Here is a 14768-nt window from a genome sequence, read left to right as displayed (position 1 = left end):
TCCTATTTATTGCATGCAACTTCCTACATTAAGTAATTACAGTGCTGATATGCTGTGTTTATGAAGTAAATGTTATGAAACCATATGCTTTACTTTGGTTTCTCTGAAGAAAAAAAAAAGCACTGATTTCAATATTCTGATTTCTATAATATAATGAGGATAAAGCACATGAAAGACAGCAAAACAGCCAATAGTCTTATAGACAGTTTAAAAAGCGTTACCAAGAAAGTTAAAGTTAAAATTGCTTTGGAAAAAAAACAAAAAACAAAGTTTGTATTTCATTGTGATGTATAAGATAATAGCCAACATTTTGACATTTCATATTTTTACATTTAAGTGTCCAAATAATCATCATTAAGTTTCATTATATGCAGATGACACTTATTGTTATTCATATGATGTAAGGTATTCAATTTAATTTTTGCAATTAATTTTAGAGATGTTTGATTGCTTTCGGGACTTGATACTGATTGATAGCGGAAATAATACACATTAACAAACCTGAAGATAGAAAAAAATATATATAAATTTGAGTTACATAATATGTTGTTTTTCTATTGAGTAAGTCTGAAGATACTTAAAACATGAACTATCTGCCTTTATAATACAGGAGATAAAATCATTTTAAAATGATGTCTATTTCTTTATTTCTTTAATGGGCAAAGTCAATATTATAAAAATGTCAATACTTTTGCTTCAAACCCTCCGAATTTGTCTGCCATTGTGTTTTTTCAAGAATATCCTGAGTCATCATCATTTATTTGGAATGATGACAAAATAATAAGTGGACAGTTTTCTGCATTTATTTTGAGCCCTGTAACCAGAATTTGTTATTGATATTTTATCCCTGTAAATTCATTATTGATACCTTTTTTACAGAGTAAACTCAGTGATATCCTTTTGCAGGCAAGAATTATGCTTTTAGGCATATAACTTATTCCTTCCCTGACCTCGTTTCCTCAACCCACAGTCACATTCAGGTTGTCTGTTTTGTGTGAGCTAACTGCAAAAACATATTGATTGCATATTAGGAAGTTGTCCCATGCCTAATTCCTTAATCTTCCTGGCACTGCAGCATCTTTTCTAGATCAATGGCTGCATGATGTGCATAAATTTCCAACTCACACAGACAGGAATATTGTGATTTCTACCATTTCACAACTAACCAAGCACCCTCCTTACACTGCAGTCTTCATTGTTCTATACTGTACTGAAGCCAGGTGAGTAATCGTACTTGTGAAAATGGCACTGATGGTGTTATTGTGGTTTTCACAGTCTCACTGGATAAATGAAATGGCTACCTAGGCTTTAAAACAGAGGAATACACATTCATATTTTTGTTATGTACACCCTGGATTACAGTGTGCTCATGTTTCGGGGGTGTTTTGCAGTGATGCAGTGCATCCCAAGAGTTTCATGTGGAAATGTCATGTTTACTGTTTGCATATAAATAGTTCAAATATTAGTACCATTCATGTTAATGAGATACACTGTTTACTTGAACAAAGATTTTGTAAAAAAAAAACAACTGACAATTGATTGAATGTATTACAATCAATAAAAACATACACAGTAGCAGCACTTGTGAAACCTGGTAAAAAGCAATTTAGATAAGAGGAGTTAATGTTCGCACCATCATGTCAAGATTAATACATAGAATTCCTACTTCTTTTCAGCAGATATTGACGATTAAAAACATGAACTGTATGAGTACTTTCATCATAAATTTTAAGAAATTAATATAAAAATTCTTCAAGAGAATAAAAATGGACATAGCGAGTTGTAACAATACCCACTGGTTTGCACTGAAGCCGGTTTGAAGCCCAGAGTTGCGGCTTATGATCGGCGCCATCTTTTACAATTGGAGCCAGGACCTTCCATATAAGAAGTGTGTGGTGTTGCTTTTCATGCTCTGGAAACATGCCCCACTACCTCTGACCAAAGCAACGTTAGGTTACTGGGAACACTGAGCGGTGCACACTCAGGCTGAAGTTAGCTACTTTAGCAGGTATCGCAATCAAGTAACATTAAACTTACTGAAATATTGAGACAATAGTACGACTCAGTGTGAGTCCTGGAGCCGGGGAGAGCAGCAGGTGAACTGAACTGTCAACCGCAGCTGTCAATCAATGCCCACAAGGCAGACATCAAAGCTACCATAAGTCTTCAAATCTTATTAATGGAGTACTATTTTCCAAAATGTCCACCAGTATACTTACAAGAGGGCCTGAATTTAGAGATTCAGACCATAATGACTTGTTGAAAAAAATGATTGACTTAGCGTTTCTAGAGAGAAGTTGATGCTTTTTGAATGTCAGTCTGTTGGAGACAGGGAATTTTTTGGAGTCAGTGTCTAGCGGCTGTCGGTGGCATTGTATTTTAAAGGTACTTCTGTATTGGCTTTAGTCTCAAGAAGTGGAAGTTACCACTTGGTTTGGACAGACCAAACAACAGACTAATGAATTTACTATGGATCGAGCTGTTGGAAGGACTGAATTATCGACCAGCGAATGAGCCCCATATGCATGCTGTACTATTAATTTGAGGTCCAGAACAACTGAGACACACTAGTGATGGGACAAGAGATGCAGAGAGAGCGATAAAGAACCTTGTCTGTGGAGTGCTGCCTGTAGCGCTACACTCCTAGATCAGAGTATTTACACCTGGATGACAGCATATGAAAGTGGACCAGAGGCAAAACCTGTATAAAAGTGTTTGTTGTACTGCCTCACTTTAAAACTCCCATACTCATGTGAACACACAGACTCCTCTTCTCTTTCTGTATAATTCACATAAAAAGAAAACAAAAGCTCTTAAACTCTTGCACTGATCTATTTTTAAGAGGGAGCTCAAACATCCAATAGATGCAAAAAGAAAGGAGGTTCTGTTTTAAGGCTATACACAATGGAGATCATGTTGACATTGTTTTTATGTTCAGTTTGATCTTGTGGTCTTTTCTGTACTTCTGCACAGCACTCACTTTTTAGGAGGCCGTCCCTCTCTTGCCAAAAAAGCAATGTAGCCTCTTCAAATATGTAAAATGCTGTCGTTTCTAATCTGTGACTTTTGTCTTTCCAGTTTGTCTTGTAGTAATACTCTTTCTGATCCCGGAGGCAAGCCTTTTAAAAGTAAATGTCCTGACTCAACACAATGGACACAAAGCCCCAGGTAGGATTGATGTGTGCTCTCTGAGTCCTACGGGATCGTTTGAACGTAGGGCGCTGAGGGATTTGTCAGTCTAACGGGAGCTGACAGGAGAAGAATGAACTTTTAACATTCACAGGCTGCTTTTTCTTTAATGAGCTTCCAGAGAAACCCTGTAGTGAATCAAATCCCTCTGCTCAGGGACATATACACACAGTTATGTGAAAAAAAATGCATGCACATGGGGACAAACATAAGACACATAGACACATACACACACACATACACAGATCTCATTCAATGCTACCTTTCCCCACTTGTCCCTGCACATTCCCATCTAATCTGTAAAGCTGTTAAGAGTGACAAATGTGTTGAAGACAAAAATCGAAAAGAATACGTACATGTATGTGCAAGAGCGGCTACACAAAATCACACACACTTTCTCCAATGACCTGAGAATAGAGGTCGTTGCTGAGAGCTCATTGTTTCAGTGATTTCACGCTGTGTTGCTTTCAATCAGATGCTGTAATGAAAGGTCTCATAACTCTAACGTTAATGAGACCCAAGGACTGTTCAACAGCTGAATAGTTTGGTTTTGTAACTAAGGGTTAGGATCCAGGATGGGTCTCAAAGTCTTGCTCTGGTGAGTCTCTATGTGGTGAGTTAACAGGTATGTTTCAGCGAGTCTGGAACCTAAGGTGACATATTGTTCTCATTTGGGGTGCTGATGAAAAGTTTAATAAAATTTGACCTGGAGTGTTGCCCAACAGCTTGTCTCCTTAATTATTTACCATTAATTGAGACTGCTGGAGCAAACACGTTATTACCCAGCGCTAACTATAGATCAGGGCTTTTCCTGCAAAGGGGAATTTTCGACACATTTAGCAACAAGGTGAAAAACATTAAGAACTGAAAATGAGTGCATGTGACCATCTGACCAGCAGAAAGCACAAATAATACAACTCTTAAATGGGTTTAGTAAAAGAAACAGCTTAAGACATTTTATTGGTTGCATTGGCAGATTTGCCCTTTGAGATGATTGCTTGGCTAAACCAAGTTTGGCAAATTATGCAACTTTTCTCCAGGCCAAAATTTGATCCTCAAAAGTAAATAAATAAGAATAATGTAAATTTAGAAAGTACAGTATATAGCTACAATATATGAAATAGAATGACACTGTGAATACCAGCTTGCAGAAGACTAGAAACTGCCACAAATGGCCATATTCACATTGAAGGACCAACTTCTCAACTGACGTCCTCTGTGTAAGCAGAAGTACGTACTCATTTGTGTGCCAATGGCGTCATATTAAAGTATGAAACAAGAAGAAGAAGCCACAATAACAGGCGAAATGGATTCTCCAGCAGACTAATCACAGGAAGTGCAACTGGTGCCTCCCACCTGCATTTGGTCTTTGCAAACGGAAATGATTTACGTGTTTATTTGCATATAGAGCGAGGAAGTGAGATTCGATCACAAGTGGCCACTCGAGACGCATGTGGAGACACATTCTAATGCCAGGTGTGAGCTGACATTAGTAGGGTTTGGCTGATGTAAGAAATTTCAAACCGGTTTGATACTAAGCCAAATACTGGACTGGACCGGTAATACCAAATTTTACCACTAGGTGTCACATGTGACTCAGCCACTCCTGAGTGGATAATGTAATGAGAACCCATGAATGAGAGTGTAGCGACACTACAGTCAGGACAACTGAGTGACACACTGTTATTAGTTCTCACAATAACCATTCAACTTAACTTTTCTTCTTGTGCTAGGGTGCACAGCATGGCACAGCTATGCTAACGATGCTAGCCATGCTAATCAGCTATTAGCCATGGTGCAGGCTGGCAAAATGATCTGTCCCGTCCCTTTGAATCCATGGATTTTCTTCACACAAAACACAAGCTGCTCTCAGACTGACTGAAGCTGTAAGCAGCCCGGTTGGGTTTATCTGGGTTATCAGTGAGATCTGCGCCGTTAGCCTGAGTCAGCCTACCTCCTCCAGCTTGTCTTTGGTGTCCGGCTGGGTGGACGACAGCAGCCGGCCCCGTCAGTGTCAGAGCCTCCGTGTGAGACGCTTATAATAATCTCATCTCATAATGACAAATGCTGGTTCAGTCAGATTGCATAAAACCAAACCAGTTTAAACTCTTACACTGGACCAGACTGACAAAACCGGAAACCGACCCAACCCTAGTACTTAGAGCTGTCCACTTGTGATCGGATCTCCCAACACGCATGTTACTGCCAGGTGTTAATAGGGCCTATGAAAAGCAATCATCACATGGATTGTGAATGGAAGGAACACTGCAATTAAATAAACACATTAAAAAAAAAATCTTAACAAAACAATAACAATGGCTTTATAGGGCACAAAACAACACATGGAGACAGTCCAGGCCATTCCTCTATTTCTGTCCACTACAGTTCTATCTCACTCAGCAAAGCCAGGCAGCTGAAATAATAAAAAATAAAAACATAATAAAATGATTATGATACACCACTGTTGCCAACTCGATGCAGAGCCGAAGGTCTCAAGCCGAAGACTAGTTTAATAAACACCCTATACCCCCTCTCTGCCCTCATCATGCAGCGCCGTCCTCCCACCGCTGCTTCCATCAAAAACACAATTACACCCCTGCATACTGTTGTAAATCCCAGTAAACAACAACTACTATGCTACTCTGACAGCTGAACCCGACAGCCATGCTCACACACCTCCAGACAGGCCAGAGAGCATGTCTCTGGTTATAGATAGACCGCTGGTGGCGGGTTTCCACAGGCCAGAGAGCAGATGACCCGACTGAGAGACTGTATCAAATCTCTAACACTATGAGGCCGCACAAACACAAAAACAAACAAAAACACATAAACTGCATGACTGGCATAGTAGTCTTAGAGCTCAGCTGCCAACATATTGCTGACGGTTTGTGAATAGAAACAGAACAGTGGCAGGCAGAGAGTTATTACACTTAATCACGCCATCCCATACTGTGAACACAGACTTGATGTTTACTTGATTTTTTTACTGGTGGTTAATACAGGTACAAATATCTAAATCAAAGAAAACATAAAGCAGACTTTATTCCAAGCCTCAAGGAAATCTTGTACAAAGTAAAGCCTCAAGGAAATAAAAATAGGAAATGTGAAAGCTTGTGTAAACTCTGGAAATCCACCGTTACACTCAGGGGTCAGCTTGACCTGGAGCGACTCAACAGACATTTGATTTCCTGCCAGCTTCCCAAACCTTAACCAGACCTGACTCTAAATTTTGATACACAGGCACATTTTTATAGCTGTCCTTTGGTGGCCTCTTTCTCCTTTTTTTTTTTTTTTTTTTTACCCTGACTGCCTATTCTAATATTAATCAATAAAGACATCTTTTGTTTGCTTTAACTAAGCTCATAATCCAATCATTTCTGACATTCAGGTAATTTTTTGTCACATTCTTCTTTTGTCTTTTGTTTCATTTTTTTGGCCATTTTATGGCTTTATTAGAGAGCTGATGGCAGAGAGACGACAGGAAATAAGAGGGGAGCGAGAGATGGGGAAAGACAACAAAGCTGCTGGACATGAACCAGGCACCATGAATGATGTTTAATACAAGATGTTCTGTCAACCGCAACCCATTTAAACAACACTTTAAAAGCAGTCCTATAGTAAGCCCTATATTCATGAATAAAGTCAAGTGCCTGGTTGAAGGAGGTGGTTAGCACATGGAAGCTTAATAAGCCTAATATATTTCATAAAAATATTTAAAAATCTCATGACGTTAGTGGAGGTGTTCTTTATTTAAAGCGAGACATCCACTAAATCATTGCAGGCAACCTCGACGTTGAACCAAGCACTGCATGTTTTGCAATTTATCCCAATTACTGCGATGGTCCAAATAATTAATAGACATATTCAAAAGAGGCTTGCAAATCAGAACCAGTGCAAGGAAATTAAATCCAAACAAAACCAACTTTCTGTCAACTTTCTTTAACAGAAAGTCGTCTACTCAAGGTCTGTCTGCTTTGAAAGCACAACAAACCATTTCTAACCTAAACTAAACTAAACTCTGTCTTAAATCTCTTTGAAATCATTTCTGTCTATTTTACATGTCTATTAAGTTTTACCTCATTTTTCTCTCTTTCTCTCTCTATTTTTTCATTTACAGTGTATCTCCTAACCCTGTTGATATTATCTGGGAATAGCCATCTGTCCGCTGCACTGCCGTAGGGGCACCACACAGTCAAAAGATCTCTACAGTAGGAGATTTGACATAAGCCTCTGTTGGTCAGAGGGACAAACCCCCTCACATATACACATACGGGATGATTTACCTTGTTGTCTGAGTGGTTCAGGTCAGGTGTCTTGGCCGTGGCGTCCAGATCGGTGACCCCTCGGTTGAGGTTTAACTCCTCCGCTGCCGGTAACTGGCTCACCTCGTCAGCATCGATGTCCGTCTCCTCGGCGACGATCGGCGTCTTCTCAGCGCCCGTTAGCTCTCGAGCTGAGCCGAGGAAAGTACACACACATACAGGTGGATAAGCACGCACGCCTGCATACACACATGTAGGCATGAGCATGTACACACGCACACATGGGCGGACACACATACATTCAGTTTAGTAAGGAGCATTATCCATACAGACATAGTATACAAAATGTGCTTGAATAAAAGTGTAGACTGTACATTTCAGCTGTTAAACAGAACAACTGGCAAAGAAACAGTCAAGTTAGTCTTCAAATTACCACAAAAAGAGCTGTAATACTCTGCAAAGCTGCCAGCTTCCTGTCTCTTCTGTTTCCTTGAGTTTCTGTTTTGTGTTTTCAAAGAGCATTCTCAATGCTGTTAATACATTCTTAATAGGACAAATTGGTGCAAATGGGATACAGTCCATGTTTTCACTGAAACAGATATCATTAACAATGGAGAACAACAACATTGTCTATATATGAGACAAATCAATGCAGAGTGTAAAAAAAAACAGTTTATGATGAGCTTCATCGTCTGGCTTCCACACTTGTTTACTTATATTTCAACCTTGGAAGTGGGTTTTATTTGACTTCTTTGTCAAAACTGTGTTAAGACATTCCCTCTGTTTTATTTGGTAAAGAATGATTATTGACTCAATGCAACTTTTTGAAAATACCCGTGGCGAAGGAAAACAACACATTCGATTCGGTAAGACCTGTTAGATGTCAGAAGCTGCTAAAACTTATATCAGATCAATACATTTAAATAAGTTCAAATAAAATTGTCCGATATTTGAAAACATTCGAGTAAAGTCAACAACCTGCAGTTTTACCTTGATGAATGCCAAAAACCAAAAATAACAGAATTCTCTTTGTCTTCAGGAGTCAAATATTTGTTGAATATTTTACCATTTCAAGTGCTTTCGATTTCCTTCATCAGGCGATTCAGCGAAACAAAACTACCACACAGTTTGTCAAAGTTATTGGCAAACGAGGTACCTTGACTACATTTCCTCAAGCTGCTATCAGAGTATCACGACCTCCGAAGATATCCACAACTTCCCACCACACAGACTTACACTCCCTTTCTGATAACTAAAAATAAATACAGATAGACAGTCTCTCTCATATTGTCCCAAGGATGTTTGATTTCACAGCGCAGCACAGCGCATATTCCACATAAACACATAACATTCATACCCCTTCCCGTATCACAACCCATACACATGTATTATATACACACACACACACACACACACACACACACACACAGATGAGTCTGGATCTATACACCATGTGCTGCTAAGGGACAAAACTTCTTCCAAACCGAACTCTTCTCCATTCTTAAGTCACGTATCTACGACCAGACAGCAACAGTGTAAAGTGTGGCTCCAGGGGAGGATCATGATCGTTTGCTATCATGAGCGCGAGATGTGTGATGGCTCTGTGGTTCACGTCTGAGAGATTGGGGAGACAGGGAGGCAGACGATTTTGGAGGCAATATGTGTAATCCTGGTAAGATTGTTTTCGTTGGGGATAGTTAACATAGTAAAGAAGCAGGTCGAACAGCACGACAGGATGGGTTGAAGCAACATCAGGAGGCGGAGGGCAACAGATAGAGCTCTGGAGAGATCATCTATGGATAAAACTGGTGTGTTGATCAAAACTGAGTTTATTGTCTATAACTAATCCAAGATATTTGAAGTTGTCGCTCTATTCTACTGACATGACTGCATTTACAGCTACTGGGACCGTTCACATAAGTGTCAAGGCATCTACACATCCTCAAATAATAAGTTAGTATCACACATGCCATTTATCATTATTAAACTGAGATACATTTGAAATAAAATACTAAGCTATTAACAGTAGGTAACTCTTTAAATGTTATTTGTTCTTATTTGCAGACAGTTCAGCTATCCTGGTGTCTATCTTGTTTGGATGGTAGGTTAGGGTAAGGATGAACTCTGACCAGGACATGTTATGGTTTTACGGGGGAGTTATGTGCATCTTCATTTCTTCATCTGTCAGATCAGTACTTCTGCGCAGCGTCTCCTCTGTTCGCCTGTCAACTTCGTGATGAAGACAAGACTCTATGAGGTCAAGGCCGTGCTTAATCGTGAGCTTAAAAACTTGTACAGCGCATTACTCCCCTTCAAAACTACAAACTGCAGCTTTTACATTTCTATTTGTGTACAAAATAAACTAACAAGATACGACATTAACTAGAGAGCTTCGAGGTGTTGCATCTTTTTGAACTAGCTGGCTGCTTCCCTGATGATTCAAATGTTTCTTCTAAACTACAGTAATCACCTCTTGGCTCTCGCTTCATATTTGATGCATGAGAGTGGTATCAATTTTCACTTAGCTCTCAGCAAGAAAGCGAATAAGCATGTTTATAAAAAAAAAAAAATGTTGAAAAATTGCTTTAACCTCAAATGTGAATTATCAGTTCACAGCAGGATCGGTGTTTCAGGTGAGGTGTCTTCAATAAAAAAAAAGATGGTGGGAGGAAGAAGTAGCTGTTTAAATGAGGCGGGTAAAAGGTGATAAAGAGCAGTGACAAGCATGGCTGTAAAGAAAAGCTTGAGGCGCTCACGCTATTCCCTCATCACCGCAGTACTCCTCTTCCTCTTCCTCCAGTCCTGGTAATACTCTGTATAAAGCTGCCAGGTCATTACTGGAAATCATCTCATCTTTTTTTTTTAAACTGAAACCTGACTGTAGCTCCTCACTCGGAGACAAAATGGAAATTAGTTCCAATGTTTAAACTGCTTTGTGTGTTTGATTTGCGTCGCCGCAGATTAACAGACATCATTTCAGATTAACTCACACACTTGACATCTAATCAGGGAATTCAAAGTGTATCTCAGGCCCATATTTACTGTTGTTTTCTTCTTGTTTACTCTTCTTTTTTTAATCGCTTCTCCTGCTGCATTTTCTTCTTCCTCTCAACATTTTTACCTTCATCCTCGTCTGCCCGTTGTTCCATTAATACTTCACTTCTCACTCACGTACACCCAGCTATTAGTGCTGTACTCCCCCTTCCACTTAAAACCACATATCCAACAATCTGGCATCGGCACGCTGCTTCCTTTCATCACCCCGGAAAACATCCCTGATAACGTGCTGCCAGCGCTACCCTCACCTCTTCCTCCATTACTACTCATAACATCCCTGATGTTTTTCCTTCCTCTTCCCCTCAGACATCACTTCTTCCCAGACCTCACATGCATTTCTGCATATCATCAGTGTTCCTTTTCTCTCTCTCTCCCTTTTCTGTTTCTTTTAGGTCTCTGTGCTGTTGGTCTCTGGCTGATAATATTGCACTTTTTATAGGACAAATAGAAGCACCTCTTTAGTGTTTTCCAATACTTGATGACAGCCTACAAGCCCGATGGTGGTTAAGGACACCCTATTAAGTGTCTTCCTCTTAATATATTTTTGTACATACTGTATATAATTTGTTTTATTGAGTGTTACACTATTGAATTCTGAACTTTATGAAGGCAGAGCTATGTACACTATCATGTCTGTGTGTATGTATATATACAGGCATTTAGCATACAGTATGTGTGTGCGTTTGCATTTATGGATATACATATATAGGTGTTTTGTCTATGTATTTTATGCTATTTCTATGTCACATTAGAGACTAGTATCATGTGTATTTAAGATGGTGTCGTGCATTGTTGCTTTAGTCTGTTGAAGAGCAGCAGTGCTCGAAACGTCACCTTGGTACAATAAATAGGTTATAAGTTAACATTGGAGACCTGCAGTATGCGAGCTGTTTATTTGTTTATTTCATGATTTGCTTACTTTCAGCTCAGCACCTGCCCTCTTTGGTTTGGATGTGCGTGTACTCTTATACTGTACAAACAGTACCAGTCAAAAGTTTGGACACACTTTATCATTCAAGTGAATTACAAGATGACTGATACTGTACTCGATACGAGTGTTAGTACAACTTACTATGTGGTTCATTGTGAGATGTTTTTTCTAATAAAGCGAAGTGTCTTTATGAATGTAAAGTTATGCAATCTGCCTCATTCTACCTTATTTGAGTTACTGACAATTTGAAAATTAATCAAACAAGTGAAGTTGTGTTAGAAACTAGAGCAATTATTTCACCTTTTGGCAGCATATTTCTTTTGTAAAGAAAAAATCAAACTGAACGAGTCTTAAAGGGAAACTTTGCTGATTTTTAACCAGCATTGTATCATTACAATGTGGGTCGTATATGCAAATGAACAATGTTTAACTTCCCTCCATATTGCCTGCACCCAGAGCTGCTCATATGCTGACAAAAGTCTGCTGGGTGACACAAAACGCATCATCCGGTGGACTTTAGAGATCCGCCTCAGACTACAAACTACATTTCCTCATTTCTGTAGTGGTGCCTTCAAGGACGGTAAAACGTGGGTCTCCCAAAACACTCCCGTCTACCATGTTACGCCAGTGATAGGAAAAAGTAAACACTCACATATGATACTACTAAATACTTTAAAATAGAATGGAAGAATACTAGTTTCATGATACGAGGCTGAATATCATGCTGCTGAACCACACTCTAGTGACATTACAGCCTCAGCTAAGCTAAGCTAAGCTGCTAAAATTGTCTGTGATTCTTCCAGAAGAGCTGAATCTAACGTATTCAGACCAAACAGATGTTGCACCTCTGCAGGGTTGTTTCTCCTTTAAGAGCGGTATGATGAATCTACAGCCTTTCTCTCAGTAGTCATAGGGCACCAATTTCAAAAACAATTGCACATTGCTACTACATAGGTGACCTAGTTTTAATCATCAAATGCGGTGAATTTTTCCTTTAAGAGTTTGTTTTGATAAACATTTTTTTGTTCTGTATTTTTATTCCACAGACGCCACTGAGATTTAGCTTACAAGTTGAAAAGGAAGTGGGAAATATGAATTTTTATACCCTGAAGGCTTTAATTCTGTGTTGCACTCAGTGATCACTGAAGTGCTGAATGGAACTTCATGCCTGCGGCACTTTTATGTCTTATGATAATGTGACCTTACTGCTCCAATTAAACATTATTTTCCACTGAACGAGCTTTATTAGTTTCAGATGTGTAAGCTATTGTTTACATTGCTGTTTGTTTGTTAATGAGATGATATTGTTTCATGTTGTGGCCATATGTGCGCGACTGTTCGGAAATGCTGTGCAAACATTCTTCTGAGAACAAAACTTGCTCCCAACTTTGTCCTCTTTGCTTTGACTCCCTGCTGCTTCAACCCAGATCTCCGTCCTCTCCTCTTCTCTCTAATCCGTTTCTACATTTCATCTTTTCTTGCTCCTCTTGTCCCTCCGTGATCCCGAGGTTCCTTTTTCCTCTAATATCCGTCTACTTCTTCCTCCTCCCCTCCGCTATCCGCGCCGTCTTGCGGCTTTCTGTTTCTCTAATCCGCTATCTCCCACTCTTCTACTCCTTCTCCTTCTTTCATCGCCGTGATAATTACCGTAGTTCTCCAGATAAGCTTATTGCCTGTGCGTGACGGCTCATGTTGCTTAACACGCCGTGACAGTGAGTGCGTGTGTGTATAGGCCTGAGTTTGTATGCATGTGGGGTCCTATCACAGTGTGTGGATGTACAGTTACAGAGCGTGGGTGATCTCTGGGCTCATCAGCATGTGAAAGGGAGCTCGTTTCTGGAAAGCTGGAGGGGTTTCGGTAGATAATGCGGCTCTCAGACCGGGTTGGGGAGGGTGTCCGACGCCGGCCGCTATAATGACTGGAACGGTGGTGTGAAAGGACTCTGTTCGTGGTGTCTTCCAACTGCTGAATCTCCATGTCTGGACTCTCAGACCTCACTCGGAGCCAAGCGTCCCCGGGCTGCAGCGAAGTCCATCCTGTCCAGGCACGAGGCAGCAGATAAAAGTAGCTCACAGCCCACCAGTGTTGTTGTGTGGTGCCTTCTTTCTCTGGGTTGACTCATCCATGACATTCACTCCAGCATCACCCTCTCCTGCTTGCCAACTTGGGCACAATGCAGACATGGTGCAGGAGTGAGCATGACTTTCTCTGTGTGTGTGTGTGTGTGTGTGTGTGTGTGTGTGTGTGTGTGTGTGGATGTGCGGTACAATCTGTTTATGCTATCTGAGGATTTATGAATTTGTGAGAAGTGTGTAGGTGTTTGTGCGCGCTGGGATATGTGTTGACAAGACTTCAGATTTTTTTGTATTATTTTTAGACTTTATATACAGTTCCCACCATGGCCTTGATGATACAGTTGCATGACTTTTTAGTTTTATTCCATGCCTTTCCCTCTGGCTTTGTTTATAATGTCTTTCTAAAGGGGGGAGGGCATGATCTGCACTACTGCTGTGCACACGGGGGTGGTTGGATCTTCCTGCTTCTTCCTGGAACTCAATCTCCCTTCCTGTCCTGTTTTCATGCAACCCCGAGTCAAATTCTTTAACAGATAACTACTGTTTATTACAACTTTATAACAATCTACTCACCAAGTTGAGATCTTGAAACGCAGTGACATGACTAAAAATCCAACAAACATGAGTGACTAGACGATCAAAGGGGTCTTACACGAACCCCCAGGTTAACCAAACTTCCACATGAGAGTAATTTCAAAGGCTCAAGTCAGAGAATGTCCTCTTCATCCTCTGTACAGAGAGTCTGAGTTGCTCCCTTTGGGATGGGAATTCAGACTAACAAAGCCCAGGTCTAACAGGGTGACGAATTCTTTTATCTCTCATACCATCAAACTGCTCAGGATGAGTCAGCTGATGATCAGTCTTCCATATCGGTGGGTGAGGATCCTTTTTTTTAACATTAATGAATTGGTTGGATGATTAGCGCTGGATGTTCTCCACGTTTTTATGTTCAAGTCTGTGTGTGTTGTGTGTTTGTTCCTCCTGGGCAACATGAAGTTCAAGTTCAAGTTCCAACTAGTTAGAGAATATGTAGGCGAACTGTAAAATTATTACCCAAACTATCTGCTGACCATCACAGTTTACAGGCCAACTTCCTGTCTCGACATTTATCTACTGTATTTATTGTAACTGAGAGTTCTCACGGTTTTACTGAGCAATGAGGGATTATTAGCAACATTACAGGTGAGCTCACTTTTGATTTTACATCCAAATTAAGTAGTAATCATTGCTCAGACCATTTCACTCTGCGCTCT

General features: G+C 40.1%; 1 protein-coding gene across 3 annotated transcripts in view; it reads right to left on the bottom strand.

The window, feature by feature from the left end:
- The window catches only part of LOC137187357 (carboxyl-terminal PDZ ligand of neuronal nitric oxide synthase protein-like), a 188356-nt gene that overhangs the window by 60420 nt on the left and 113168 nt on the right, over window positions 1-14768 (bottom strand). For 2 of the 3 annotated variants that reach the window (XM_067596193.1, XM_067596195.1), the window contains one exon: window positions 7473-7690. In XM_067596193.1, coding sequence (XP_067452294.1) covers window positions 7473-7690 — 218 coding nt within the window. The remainder of the gene's footprint in view (window positions 1-7472; window positions 7691-14768) is intronic. The other variant, XM_067596194.1, reaches the window with a different exon arrangement.

The sequence above is a fragment of the Thunnus thynnus genome, chromosome 8 (genome assembly GCF_963924715.1).
Source record: "Thunnus thynnus chromosome 8, fThuThy2.1, whole genome shotgun sequence".
Classification (NCBI taxonomy): domain Eukaryota; kingdom Metazoa; phylum Chordata; class Actinopteri; order Scombriformes; family Scombridae; genus Thunnus; species Thunnus thynnus.
Note: the sequence above shows the minus strand (reverse complement) of the source record. Positions and strands in the feature narration are given on the sequence as shown.